Consider the following 13,974-nt stretch of genomic DNA (forward strand, 5'->3'; position numbering starts at 1 on the left):
CTGGCTGGCAAACACACACCCCAGGGCTCTCAGTCTGCTCCAGGTTAGTGCTTTGTGCCGGATTTGTGTTTTGCAGGGCAGTAGATCAGGTTACAGAGAGCAAGTGCCATGTGCTGCCCTGGTTCTGAGCACTGCCACTGGGCCTGCACTGGTGAGTGCCACTGTCCCCCTGGCACTGACACCAGCCCTGTCCCCCTGGCACTGACACCAGCCCTGTCCCCCTGGCACTGACACCAGCTCTGTCCCCAAGAGCTCATGGGCTGCTCAACACCTTCCTAACTCCTCTAAGCAATTTAAATTTCACAGCATCACAGAAACATCAAGGTTGTAAGAGACCTTCAAGGTCATCGAGTCTCAACAACAACCCAGCACCACCATCATTGGCTCTAAAATGTGTCCCCACGTGCCACATTCAGACACTTTTTGAACATTTCCAGAGGATGGTGACTCTACCATCTCCTTGGTCAACTTATTCCATTTCCTGAGTGCTCCTGCAGGGCATTTTTTTTTCTAGTCTCTAATCTGAACCTCCCTGGTGCAATTTATGGCCTTTCATCTGAGACACAGCAATGTGGGGTTTCTGCCCTTCTGTGAAGGAACATTTCCACAAAGCTCCATGCAGAAAGTTGGTAAATCAGCTAAACTTGCTGAGCCAACAGGCACCACAGAGGCAGATTATTTCCTGATGTCATCCCAGGCTTCCAGAGGTGAATTCACCAGTGAAGTTTTGTATTCCATTAGTTCTGCACCAGGAAACCCAACTAGACAGGGCACAAGGACTGTCAAATCCTAAGGAGCCCTGGGCTCCCAGGTGGAGCCACTTCTCCAAAGGTGCTGTGAAAGCAGAACCTCTCACCTCTGTCTCCCCGAGCCGCCCGTAGTTCACCTCGTAGAGCACGATGAGGCCGTTGGGCTCCTTTGGCTCCTGCCACTTGAGATGCACAGTGTTCTTCTCCACCAGCTCATGGGAAACTGGGCCAACAATGTCATCAGCCTTAGCTAGAACCAAGTTCAAGATTAGGTTTAGTTTCGTGTCTTTAGGCAAAATACACATCTGCCAACATCTCATCCATCCTCTTTTGCCACCAGGACATAAGGACAGCGATATATAATATCTTATATTTTGCAGCTGCCTCCTATGGGAAAAGCAGCATTTTGGGAACAGCCACCAAGCCACAGCAGGCAGGGCTCAGGGGGAGAATCACCTTCTGGCATGGTCCTGGCACTGACATAAGCTGCCACGCTGCAGCGGGACTCCTGGGCATCGTGGTTGCAGGCGTGCAGCTCGATGCGGTACCCGGTGAAGTGGCGCAGCCCTGAGATCACCAGTGACTCCTTGGACAGCACTTTCTCAAAAGGTTTCTGCTCCTCTGCACCCTGAGCTGCTACTGAATTGTTGGGAGAGGATGGGATGGTGGGTAACACCACGGTGGAGTTTGCCACGGAGCCAAGGTCTCTTCGTTTTCTTGATGGCCTGTTAAACATGAGTTGTTATAATCATCACATCCAGGTGAAAATGAAAAGTTAAAATGGGAGAGCTCAGAGAAAACTCAAACTGAACCCTGGTATTTACAATTAAACACAGAAATTCAGGATTTTGGTTGTTTTGGGTTTTTTTTAACCAAGACATGCGTCCATACAAAATTCTGTATCCCCCCGACTCTTCTCCCTGCACAACTGCACACAGGGAGATAAAATAAAAATAAACCAATCCAAGCTTCAAGTATCTGCTTGAGAATTCAAGTTGCCCTGGATCTCTCAGCTGAGTCTAAGTTTACCAGGTTGCCTCACGGATGCCTCGGGCAGGGTTGCAATGCTTTGCAGTTCAGCTCCCACCCGCTGCAGCTCCGAGCACACCAGGTCACGCCACGGCCCCGACTCGGTGACCTCAGATGTGCCACATATCCCAAGTGTCACTAACTTGCATTTATAAAGCAAAAGGCCACTCTCCCAGCTCTCTGGAATACATTTGCTACTCTCACCCTGAAGGCTGAGCCCCGATGGATACACAAAGCATTTTAACCTTTTCCCAAGAGATCAAATCTATTAAGTCCTTTTCAAGGCATGCATTTAGAACTCATGATTCTGATTACATATTCATTGTGTGGTTTTGTATACCAAATGCTGCTCATCAAGCTATTGCATTTCAGTCTGAAAATCCAATTTTTTCACTTGTAAGACCAGCACATGCAGTGTAAGCCTGTCACCTTCCCTGTCTTTGCACCTGAGTGCCACCAGCCAGCTTTAATGTCAGGTTGTGTTAGCAAATAAGCAGAATAAATTCAACAGAATTAAGAAGCATTCAAAAATTTCATTTTCTTGGCCCAAAAAACAAATAAAAAATGAAGAGGAAGGGATCAGTACCAAACCAGAAGTCTCAGTGTAACACTCTGATGTGCTGCCACACATTTGCCATGGGGAATTCCAGGTCGGGAACTAACCAAGGTGGTGAATCAGTAACTGTATTCAGTTACACAAAAGGAATTAATGCCAGTTGAAATCCAGACCATGTATTTTAAGGGGGTGATGATCTTTTTGTGTGTGTGTGCATGTGTGTGCAGCTATTAAAGGGTACAAAGAGTGACCTGATCTGAACCCACACTTGAGGCATCTCCAAGCTCTAAAAATGTAACAAGCTGTTGAAGCAAATCTTTGCTGCTGAACTGAACTTTCCACTGCCACCTCTGACCACCAAGCCATGGCCAGCCCCAGCCCCAACAGGGACAGATCTCTGCCACCTTCCCTGCTTCCCTCTGCCTTCCCTGCTGCTCTTTCTCCTCCAAGCCACCAGCCAGAAAGAAAAGTTTGAGTTGTCCTCAAAGTAAACACTGGGCTGCACACAACACAGCACAAATATCCACAGAGTTATCATCATCACAGAATGGTTTGGGTGGGAAGGGACCTTAAATCCCACCCAGTGCCACCCCTGCCATGGCAGGGACACCTTCCACCATCCCAGGCTGCTCCAAGCCCCGTCCAGCCTGGCCTTGGGCACTGCCAGGGATCCAGGGGCAGCCCCAGCTGCTCTGGGCACCCTGTGCCAGGGCCTGCCCACCCTCCCAGCCAACAATTCCTCCCTGCAGAATATTCATCCACCTGATGACAAAGCAGGATGGCAAACAGCAGGTTCAACAGGCACATTCCAGTTTTAAGTTTTCTCTTTCTTAATTACTAATTAACTCCTTTTGGAGCTGCTGTTCACTCTGTCTGTGTGGTGGTGTGAGCAGGGTCCCCTCAGGATGGGGCAGAGTTCAGGGACCCAGCTCTGGGTCATGCCACCTCCCTCCTTGGGAAGGATTCCTTTTGGTCAATCAGGACCTGGTTTGCATAAAAGCAAAGCTACACCCTCTGTTTATCAAGTGTGAATTCAGCTGATCCTCGTGTTCAAGGGAATTTTGTTTTTCACGAGTAAAACAGTAATGTGACCACTGATGCAACACAGAGTAAAATGCAAGAATTCCTTCCTTCTCAAGTACAGAAAGTTAAGAAAAGCTTTTGAAGCTGTAAATCCCCAATCTTCCCCTATTTATTATCCTGGATTTGCAGCAATTTTCTTGCCAAATTCTCTGTATTTTCAAACATCTGATTCTTCTCAGAGTTGTTCCAGTGTAATTTGCATTGAGGCCATCTCAGGAGCTCCAGGGAGTCTCCTGTGAAACCCTCAGGTCCAGGTTCCTCCTGTTCTCAGAGGTGACAAAGTGACACCTCAGCACACACAGTATGGCCTGTGCTGGGGGATTCCAGCAATGCCTTTGGTACCTTAAGCCAAGCTGTTCACACCCTGAAACTACCCCAGGTCAGCTGGCCTGGCAAAAGCATTTTAGATTTGTCTGTACAATTAACTGAATTGGGAAATGCAGGGGAAAACAATCACTTTTAAAGGGAATCATTCTTCAGATCTTGCTCCCCAAGAATATTGGGAATGGCACAAAAGTGTGAGACAGAGAACTGGGGCTGCTCCTGCTCTTGCTGCAGTGGTGATGGAGGGAATACCTGGAATGACACCCTGAACAGCCACTGAGCTCCCCTCTGCCTCTCAGGACTGAAATCTCTTCCTGCTTCCCACAGAATCATGGAGGGCTGAGGCTGGAAGCCCCCTCTGGGATTGTCTGAGCTGAGCCCCTGGCCCAAAGCAGGGGCAGCTGGAGCTCAGACCACGCTGGATCATCTCCAGGGATGAAGACTCCTGTGCCAGGGTGTAACCAGCCCTGAGCTCCAACCCGTGCACAACTCCTCCAAAATGAGAGCAAATAACACAGGAAAGAAGAAACAAAGCATCAGCTTCTGATGGCCACTTTGTTCAGCTCCAAAGGGGACCTGGTGTGAGACACTGCCAGCTCTGCCTGCGCAGAGGAACATTCCTGAACTTCTCATTTGGTTTTTTGTCACTGCCAGAGAAAACTGACCCCCAGGAGTTGTGACAGTGGCTCCTGGAGTGGGTCATCAACGTGCCCAGGGGGCAGGAACTGTGATTTCCAGAGGGGTGAGGTCAGCCCTGGACTAAGGCTGGATCCTGCCCAGGGATCAGATTGCTGGGAACAGGGCAGGAGGGGAGAAATGGCACATGGAAAGCAAGGAGACATCAGGCAGAAACTGCTGTGATTCTGCACCCCTGGCATCTCGTGTTCCCTGCTGGCCTCATCCCTGAGATTCCTCCTGTGACTGGCAAGTTCCTTCCCTCCACAGGAGAGGCCACACAGCACCTCAGGAGAGGTCACTGAACTCTCAGGAGCCACCAAAAAAGCACCTGAAGTAAAGCACACTCCCTGCTCTCTGCCAGGCTCTGTGAGCAGGTGATAGCACAGTATTCACAGGAAAAAGAATTCTGATTTATGTGGCGACAGCCTGGAGCCTGCCAGGGAAGACAAGCAGGGCACGTGGCAGCAGGGAGGGCTCTTCACCACTGCCTTGTTTTAGAGGATTAGTTGGCCATGGGATGTGGGGATTTCTTCCTTGGGAGGCTGACAAGGTGGCACATCCTGGTGATTGGTTTCTTCCAACATACATACCCCAGAAACTGGCCTGAGAAGCATCCTGGGCTGGCTGCACAATAAAATTGGGTGTGGTGGGGAAAAAAAGGGGGGAAAAAAAAAGAAAAAAAATCAGACTGTCAGAATTGTCTGCCTGCATCAGGAGGAGTTTGGCTTTTGCACATGGTTTGGATTTCTTCTGCTTTGGAGTATGTCATGTCCTGGCATCCTCTGGCACACTGGAGCTCATCCTGATGGGTTCCAACAACCAGGAACAGCAAAAGGAGGGGCTCTGCCCAAGCTTCCAGGTGAGGAGTGCAGGCACCAGGGCAGGGAACACCAGGGATGCTTTAACAGGGACAACACTCAGTGCAGTGACCCAGCTTTTGTCAGGCAGCTGCAAATGCAGGTTTGTTGGCTGAGGGCAGCAAGCAGAGAATAAACTTAGAGCACAAAACATGACAGGGAAGAGGGTAAATCACCACAGATTCTACCCTGCTCCCCAGCACTTCCTCCCTGAGCTGCAGATGAAGTGTGAAGACATTCAACACCACCTAATGTGACACCCAGTGTGCCACTCAAAACAGGACATTCACCACCCACAGCACTCACATTCCTCATGGTATTGGAGGCATTTCCCACACTAAGTGAAGGGAGACCACAAATACCACGCTGAAGGACGAGGCTGTGGCCTGGTAAACTGCCCTTTTCCTTTCTTTTCAGCTCAATGAAAAACTTGACCACAAAATTTCAAGACAGGAAAAGAAAATCGCTATTTTTGGCATCATCTGATGCCAGACAAGCTGCAGGCTGTTTGTTAAGGATTCTCACTTTATTCTTGAGCTGAGGAGAGTTCAGGGACAGGAAATGAAAGCAGGATCTTCTCAATCTGCAGGAACATCCACGGTAGGTGCTCAGCTCTCCCTATTCCAACACCCATATCCAGCTGGACTAGACAGGCTCATGGAAGCCTGGCAAAGTGGCTGTGTCCAACCTGGTATTTTTATTTAATCCTCAATTACATTTCCCTCCCCCTGACCCCTGGACAGGCCTGTTTGATGTTCTCACCTGGGCACAAAAACCTCGTTGTGGAGATAATTCTCGAAGGTCTTGCGGAAAGCAGATTCCTCCAGCTCCTTCTGGATCTGGGAGTCAGTTTTAGGGCAGGAACAACATTCCCCACTGACATCCTCAGCTTCACTCTGATTATACTTCTGGGGGTCTTCGGATTCAAAAGGAGGAGACCACGTCCTTGAGGGCAGCTTTAATCCTGGGGACAAAACAGTTTTAGTGTCACTCGTGCCTGTCTTGGCAGAAGATGTCTGACCCTACAAAAGGATCCCAAACCAGTGTGCACAGGATTCATGGCACATTCGGGCATCCCATATTTCACATCCTGGGCTGAGCAGTTCCCTCTTTTCTGTCAGGCCTTTACTTCAGAAATGCTATTTTTGAAATGGAGCTTGGATGCTGCTTTGTCCCAGTTGAGGTAACAGAGCAGCAGGGGAGATTTTGGAAGCCCTCAGTGAAATTCTGTGTTCTCAAGGAATTCCAAACCAGGTACCAGCTGCCTTCAAAAACTAACCTGGCCCTGAGCTCCAGCAGCATGGAAATTTTTAATGTTGCTGTCCCCATTGTTGCTGTTAAACTTAGAATTCAGTTTAAAAGGAGCAAGGGCAGAAGGGAGATCCCCAAAGGAAAAAACATGTGATTACTTTGTAAAAAGCATTTTTAGACCTTTTGCAGTAGCACCTAATGTAACAGAAGAGGGAGGAACAGAGCTGATTCTAGAAGAACAGTCCTGAATCCAGCAGAATTGGATCCCCCAAGCAGCTCCAAGGCAAAAACCCCAGGCAATCCTGGGAGAGACTGAAGGAAAGGCCTGGAGGGAGAAGCACCCACTCACCTTTCAGGCAGTAATCGAGCTCATAGAGCTCACTGTCCTCTGCCTGCTGCTGCCAGTACACCAGGTAGTGTGTGATGTTCCCGTTGGGCTCCGAGGGCGGCTTCCACTTGAGGATGATTTGGGATGAGGAGTTGGAGACGGATATGGGATCCAACGGGACCGACGGAACTGTGTGGGCAGGGGAGAGACAGAGGTCACTGGCAAAGCAGGGACCAGCACAGCAAATTTCCATTTCTACAGCAATCAAGCATTCCCTGACACCCAGTGGGCTCCTCCAGGCTGGGCTGGATGATCCTGGAGGTCTCTTCCAGCCTGAAAGATTCCTACACGAGGCCGCACAAACCGGAGAGAAGAAGTGCCCATCAGCACCATCGAGAATCACACCCCTGCTTTAGGAATCCCTTCCTACCAAAGCAGTGGGAAGTTTCCTGGACATGGGACTAGCACAACCCCCAGGCAGAATTATTTAGGCCTGCTTTCACCCCAGGAGAGTGCTGCACTGACCCGTGGCGTTGGTCTGCACGTAGATGATCTCGCTCTTGGCGCCGTACGTGCGCCGCTCGTCGGAGAAGGTGACCAGGGTTTTCACAAACACTGCATATTGTGTCCATGGCTTCAGGCCCCTCAGGAGCCACCCTGGCTGGGCCTGGGCTTTGGGCTCGTTTGAGCGTGGTGGGGGATCAACATCCACAACTGTCCAGCTGTTGGAGCCACAGGCGTCCTGGCCATCGAACTCCGTCACGTTTTGGTAGGGACTTGAGAAAAGAGAAGGCTCCAATTAACAGAACCCTCAATCAGGCTCTTAAAAACATTTCTAAAGACACACTGGAAGTTATGACCCTTTACCCTTCAGAGAAAGTAAAATTATCTCATTTATTCTGCAAGGGAGGCATTGGGAACTTTCTTACTTGGGCCTCCAACAGCATCACAGATCTGTGCCATGCATGATGCCAACAACTCCATCCAGACTGATTATTGTCAGCCTCATGGAAATCAGCTGGGTTACCTTGATTCTAAAAGACTCTTTCCCACCTCAAAGGGGATAAAACCCTCAACATCCTACAGAGATAGTGGGGAGATGAGGAACTCTGTGGTTCGAGTATGTGTGTCCAGAACAGCAGGAATAACTGAAGTTTGGATTGTTCTTAATGAAGAATTGTGACTGTGCACGAAGGAATCTTAATGAACATTTTTATAGAAGGGTATCACTGGAAATTTCAGTGTAGGAGCCACAAAATCAAAGACTAAACAGCTTTGCCTACAGCAAAAACATCCAGCATGTTTAACATCCACCTTTCAGTGCCAGCTGCTGCTCGTGGCAGCCCAACAAAGCCATGACCTGTGACCTGAGGGGGATCACTTACGCCTCCTTGTAGAACAGCATAAACCCCAGGAGGTCACGGAAATCTGGGGGCCAGTAGGGCTCCCACTTCAGCAGGATCTTGTCATGAGAAGTCCTAATGGAAGAAAATTTCAGCAGTTCGTTTTCACCTGTAACAAGGGAGAAGTGACAATAATTTTATTAATGCTGAAAAATGAAGAGTTTTGTTTTTAATTATCTTAGAGGTTTAAGATAAATGTGAAGATGTTGGCACTGAGAAGAGCTGCCCAGTAAAACCTTATCTTACTTGGCTGCCATTCCTACCTCAAATCAGGGGCTGGTATTGATGCCCTCCTAAGGTTACATTTTTCTATGATTTCATGAAAATGACTCTGTAGAAGAGCTGAACAATTAAATTCTAAAGAATGGGAAATCTAAAGGCGACACATTTCACAGTTTATGATGATCTGCACAGCTGAACCCAGCAATATGGTTTGCACAGAAGGCAGGAGGCCACAAAAATGAAGCAGAAGAATTTCCAGCCTTGCCCAGGAGCAGTGAGGTCCCTCTGCAAACAGGAGGGTGTTTGCATGGGGATGGAGCTCAAGGGACATGGCACATGTTTTGTGCCCCCAGCCCAAGTGGCTCTGACTCAATTTGCTATTCCTGCAGTAGCTGCAACAGGAGGAAGAACATTCATTTCACTGGCACCACATCCAGAACAAACAGGGCCTTTTTTTTTCCCCTTTCTATTTTATTTTTGTAAACAGGATGCTGCCAATGTGAAAGCTGGGCTTGAAATGTAAAAGCAAACAAAAAGCCAAACAACCTGGCAAGCTGTGGTTTGAGGTGGGGGTGGCACAGACACCAGCTCAGCAGGGTGAGGGTAAAGCTGGCAAAGAGAAATGCAACTGTCTCTTCCAAATGCCTTCACATCAAACACCAGCCCAGGAGCTGCTCACAGCCACAGGCAGAGCTGGATCTGCCCAAATTCAGGTTCATCCCCAATGTGGGAAGAGCTTTTCAGTGTCCCATGAGAGGAGATGAACTTTACAGACAGCTGCTGCCTTGTGCTCCTTCCCTCTGCCCAGGCTGGAGCTGTGGTGCCCCAGAGGCTCCGTGTGTTTTTCACTGGTCCTGCCAGTTTTCAGGTCACAGCCACTGCACTCCCTTCTCCCACTGTGCTGGCCTGGCTGTGTTGATATGTGGGAAACCAGACCAGAAAACTGAGTCAACTGAAAGATCTTCACTTTTTAGGTCTGTTCACAAACAGCAGCATCAACGAGGGGCAACGAGGACAGGGCTGGAGATCACAGAATCCTGCAATGTTCCAGGTGGGAAAGGACCTTGGGCTCTTCTGGCCCTGCTGTCCCCAAAAGCAGAGGGACAGTGAAGCCACAGGATGACCCAAGCTGCCCTGCAGGTTGTGAGGCAGGATCTGGAATCCCAGTTCAGTCAATTCTGGGCTTTTTGGTGGCAATACCTGCCCGAGCATCTGGGATCACAACACAACTGCTGGAATACTGCACAGATGGGTCACTGCCTCTGCCCCATGTCATCTGTCCTCCACACAACATCCTGAGCTGCAAGGGGCCCATGACCACCCACACCTGCTCCTGTGTGCAGGTGAATCTCTGTGGGGCTGAGCAATGAATCAGAGCAGAGAGACAACACCAGCTCAGAACAAAGCTGGGTTATTCTGTCCCTGATTATTCCACAATCTGGCTCACCACACAGCCCTGGTACAAACAGGGAAAGGGGATTGTTGGTGGCACAGAAAGGGAACAGCAGGACTGGGGGTGAAGAAGGATTGCATTTATTGCAGTATTGACACAAAGTAAGTGAACTTAACTCCATCTTCAGTGGCACAACTTCAGCAAGAGCATAAAGCCAACCCTGCGCTGTTTGCTGACACAGGCGCTGCCTGATTGCTGTTCCTGAAGAAAACTGTTGGGTGAAAAACCTCAGAGAGGCATTGCAAAAATTGTTGGAAAATTTTCTCTGCCTGTTGCCATGGCAATTGCCTCACGTGGCTGCAGGGATGGGTGGAAATCCCATTTCTCCCGTGTTTATTCCGTGTCGCCTCATGACATGGGAAAAGCAGATTATGACTTTTAATCAGGTACTCAGCAGTAACACAAAGTCCCAGCCTGGGCTGAGGTTATGTTGTGCTAAACTCTTCAAAAAGACACAATAAATATGCTCCCAGCCCCAAAAACCTCCCAGGGTGTTGTGGGACCAAGGCTGCCAGAGGGAGATCCCGTGGGGACTTTTACTGGTGGCACAGTGACAGTGTCACCAAGTCCACAGGCAAGGGACACATCTGCTGCTTTTCCAAAGGGACCAGGACAGGCCATGGAAAACCATCCTGGGCTGGGAGAAAGAGGAGTGTGAGGAGAGCAGAGGGAGAGGAAAGGGAAGCAAAGCTGCATTCTGAGACTCTTACACGAGGCCTGATCCCCGTTGGTCTTCAGGGCAATGTCATTCCTCTCCTGTCGCCCCTTAGTCCCAGAGATCTCTTCCATCTTGTGGATTTCTGACAAGCACAGCTTGGGGTTGTAATGGAAGAAGAGTTTGCCCCGTGCAATAGTGAGGTTGTGTTTGCTCCAGTCCCAGAGCTGGCGAAGATTCTGGTTGTCCAAGGCATAAAAAGAGTAATTCCTGAAAGCAGAAGAATGAAAACATGGGTTGAGAGGGGATGCATGAAAAACTCTTTTTGCACTAATCAGACATCAAAGAAAAATGAATGTAAATTGTCTGCCCTGGTAGGGCACAAGCCACGGGCAGAGGAACATTTAAAAATAACTTGGGAATTGTTTCCCAATACAAATCACCCTGCTAGAACTGGCACTCCTTGTACTTCAAAGTGTTCAAATAAAGCATCTTTTGAGAGAACTCACCCAGCTTCGAGTGTCTCTCCTCTAATCAGATGGAGTTTCCGAAAAAAAGAAAGAGAAACCAAGGCGTAAGAGCGGCGAATTTTTAGGTAACCTGAGATTTCTTCTATCAAGCCAAGGTTCGCTTCCAGCTCAGCTGCTATGTTATCTACAGAGAGGAAAACATTGGGAAGAATTTTCTGGTATCACAGAGAGAAACACCCACATCAGAGCCCGTATCAACCAATTCCATCAACCATCATCCATTCAATTCATGAGAATTTGCAAAAATCAGTTAACAAAAAACGTCCACTGAAAGCCTTTGCTTTGGGCTGATTTCTCTGGGTGCCTGTAAGTCTGAGGGTGGTCACAGGCAAGGGAAGAGCCCCAGCTGAGGGCAGTGCCCGTTTCCCTGGCTGTGCTGTCCATTCCCTGGCTGTGCTCACTTACTTCCCCCGCGGATGTTGATGACCAGGCTGCCGTTCACCACCGTGCAGCCCCGCAGCTCCTGCGCCGACGTCACCGAGTCGATCGTCTTCTCCTTGCTGAAGTCACACACCTTGGGGCAGGGCCCAGCGCAGGGAGTGCAGTGCAGGCTGCAAAACAGCAGAGCAGGAGTGAGGCAGGATGGCCCCAGCAGGGCCCAAAAGCAGAGTGAGGGGTCTGGAGTGACAATTTGCCGTGGGGGCCACTCGCGGTGAGCGGCACTCAGGAACTCCAAAGAGAGTCACGGAATCGTGGAATGGTTTGAGTTGGAAGGAATCTTAAAGCTCATCCCATTCCAACCCCTTTCCACATCTTCCACTGGAGCAGGTTTCTCTAAGCCCCATTCAACCCAGCCTTGAAAATAACTGATAAATTTAAATGGTCTTGAATTGTTACTTCCACACTTCAAATGTGAATGATTCCATCCCTTCCTACATAACAAAATGAAGTGACCTGAATTATTGTGAAGAGAGAACTGGCCACGATGCTGCCCAGTGCTCTCCATCCCAGGGGTTCCAAGATAACAAACCCCAGCCCAGCACTCATCTCAAGATCATTAACCAAACGTGTAATTGATGAGTGCAGAGCTGGCCCTTCATCTGGGAATCCTCTGATTGAGGACTGCACACAGTGCTGCTTTAAAAAAAGGCAAGAATGTGCTTTGTGCTCTGGAGAAATACTGCTTAAATAGCATGAGCTGATGGCTTGCCCTGGTCACACCACCACAAGAATGTGTTCCCAGCTAGCTCAGAGAAAGAAATGCTCTAGGAAAAGCAGGGAGCAGAGCTCTGAGGTCCCACTGGCAGCAGCCTGGAACAGCACAGGAGAGGCCACGGGGCTGTTGCACAAGCAGCACAGCTACTTTGGGGGCTGCTTGCTTGTTCTCTGGAAAAACAAAACAGGAAATGGCATAAAAAGTCCTGTTAAGAGTGAATTCCCTGAAATTATTATGGCAGGAGCAAACACACGAGAGCACAAAGTGACCAATATTCATAGGAAATCTGACTCACCACAATATAGAATGGTATTGCAGGACAAACAACCAAGTTTTCAGTGATAAACAGCTCAGCAACATAAATTATTTAATTCCTTTGTCAAAACCCCCTGGCAATAGACAGAATGGCTGTTCCCTGCTTTGATTCGTGCTACACTTGTTTGTTACATTGTGCGTTTGTGTCTGGCACAGCTTGAACCTGCTCAATGAAAGTAATTACAGGGATGAGGGACAGATATTCTGAGAACGAGCACTCTGAGGACGCTGAGCTCTCTTCATTAGCCACCAGCTCTCCCTGTTGTGCTTTTCCAGCCCAGCTCCCTGGCCTGAGGCTGCTCCAGAGGGGAGGGAAGCAGGGCTGCTAAAGCCCCTCCACTGCCCACCTCCCCTCTCCACACCGAGACCCTTCCAGCTCGTGGATGCTCTTCCCTGTCCTCTCTCCATCCCCCTTTCCCACTTTTTCCAAACTTGAGAGGAAGCAAGGGAGGCCAAGGGAAGAATAAACTACCGGCCCATGGCAGGGAGAGCTTTTAATGGCTTGAATTAGCCCGGCATTAGTTTGTAAATCATATTAAAGCAGACCAGGTGATTGCCACAGACTCTCCAATGCCAGAAACTCCTCCCAGTCTTTCCACATCCCTCAAACCCCGTGTCCAAGCAGGGAGGAAAGCCCAGGTACTCACTTGCTGGAGTTCATGATGTACCCCGAGGGACACTCGTGCACACACTCGTTGTTGTGGATGACGTGGCACCCTGACTCCCGGGCGTTCTTGCACTTGTTGTGCAGCTCCTGGCAGAAGCTGAAGGTGACGCAGCGCCAGCCCTCGAAGCGATAGTGCCCGTGGGGGCAGCTGTCCACACACCTCCCGTCCAGGTAGAAGTTGCGACAGGCCACGCACTTGTCGGGGTCGTTGGGCTCCGTGCAGTCGCCGAGGCACTCGCTGTGGCAGCACTGCCCGTCCGCTGTGCAGCCCTGGGACTTGCAGGCCGGGGGACAGACTGCAGGAAAACACCCAAACAGGTGAGAAACACAGGGCCTGGCCACCTGTGACCCTGAGAGCTCCCCAGCTCTGCCACCTGCTCCTGCCTGCCTGCCTTGGCAGCTTCCTTTGTAGAGGGGCAACTTTGGAGCACAGGTATCTGCCTCATCTCCACCTGTCAGGGCAAATTCTGCCTCATCTTCACCTGTCAGGGCAAATTCTGCTTCATCTCCACCTGTCAGGGCAAATTCTGCCTCATCTCCACCTGTCAGGGCAAATTCTGCTTCATCTCCACCTATCAGGGCAAATTCTGCCTCATCTTCACCTTTTGGAGCAAATTCTGCCTCATCTCCACCTGTCAGTGCAAATTCTGCCTCATCTCCACCTTTTGGAGCAAATTTTGCCTCATCTCCACCTTTTGGAGCAAATTCTGCCTCATCT

The 13,974-nt window shown here is 49.6% G+C and overlaps 1 protein-coding gene across 1 annotated transcript in view; it reads right to left on the minus strand.

The window, feature by feature from the left end:
* INSR (insulin receptor) overlaps nt 1–13,974 on the minus strand; it is a 46,463-nt gene that overhangs the window by 10,541 nt on the left and 21,948 nt on the right. Inside the window, exons 2-11 of the mRNA XM_015651836.2 lie at nt 13,237–13,552; nt 11,524–11,669; nt 11,098–11,242; nt 10,644–10,858; nt 8,241–8,367; nt 7,381–7,631; nt 6,877–7,044; nt 6,039–6,240; nt 1,206–1,474; nt 857–999 (exon numbers count right to left, since the gene is read on the minus strand). Coding sequence (XP_015507322.1) covers nt 857–999; nt 1,206–1,474; nt 6,039–6,240; nt 6,877–7,044; nt 7,381–7,631; nt 8,241–8,367; nt 10,644–10,858; nt 11,098–11,242; nt 11,524–11,669; nt 13,237–13,552 — 1,982 coding nt within the window. The remainder of the gene's footprint in view (nt 1–856; nt 1,000–1,205; nt 1,475–6,038; nt 6,241–6,876; nt 7,045–7,380; nt 7,632–8,240; nt 8,368–10,643; nt 10,859–11,097; nt 11,243–11,523; nt 11,670–13,236; nt 13,553–13,974) is intronic.

The sequence above is a fragment of the Parus major genome, chromosome 28 (genome assembly GCF_001522545.3).
Source record: "Parus major isolate Abel chromosome 28, Parus_major1.1, whole genome shotgun sequence".
NCBI classification, from domain to species: Eukaryota; Metazoa; Chordata; class Aves; order Passeriformes; family Paridae; genus Parus; species Parus major.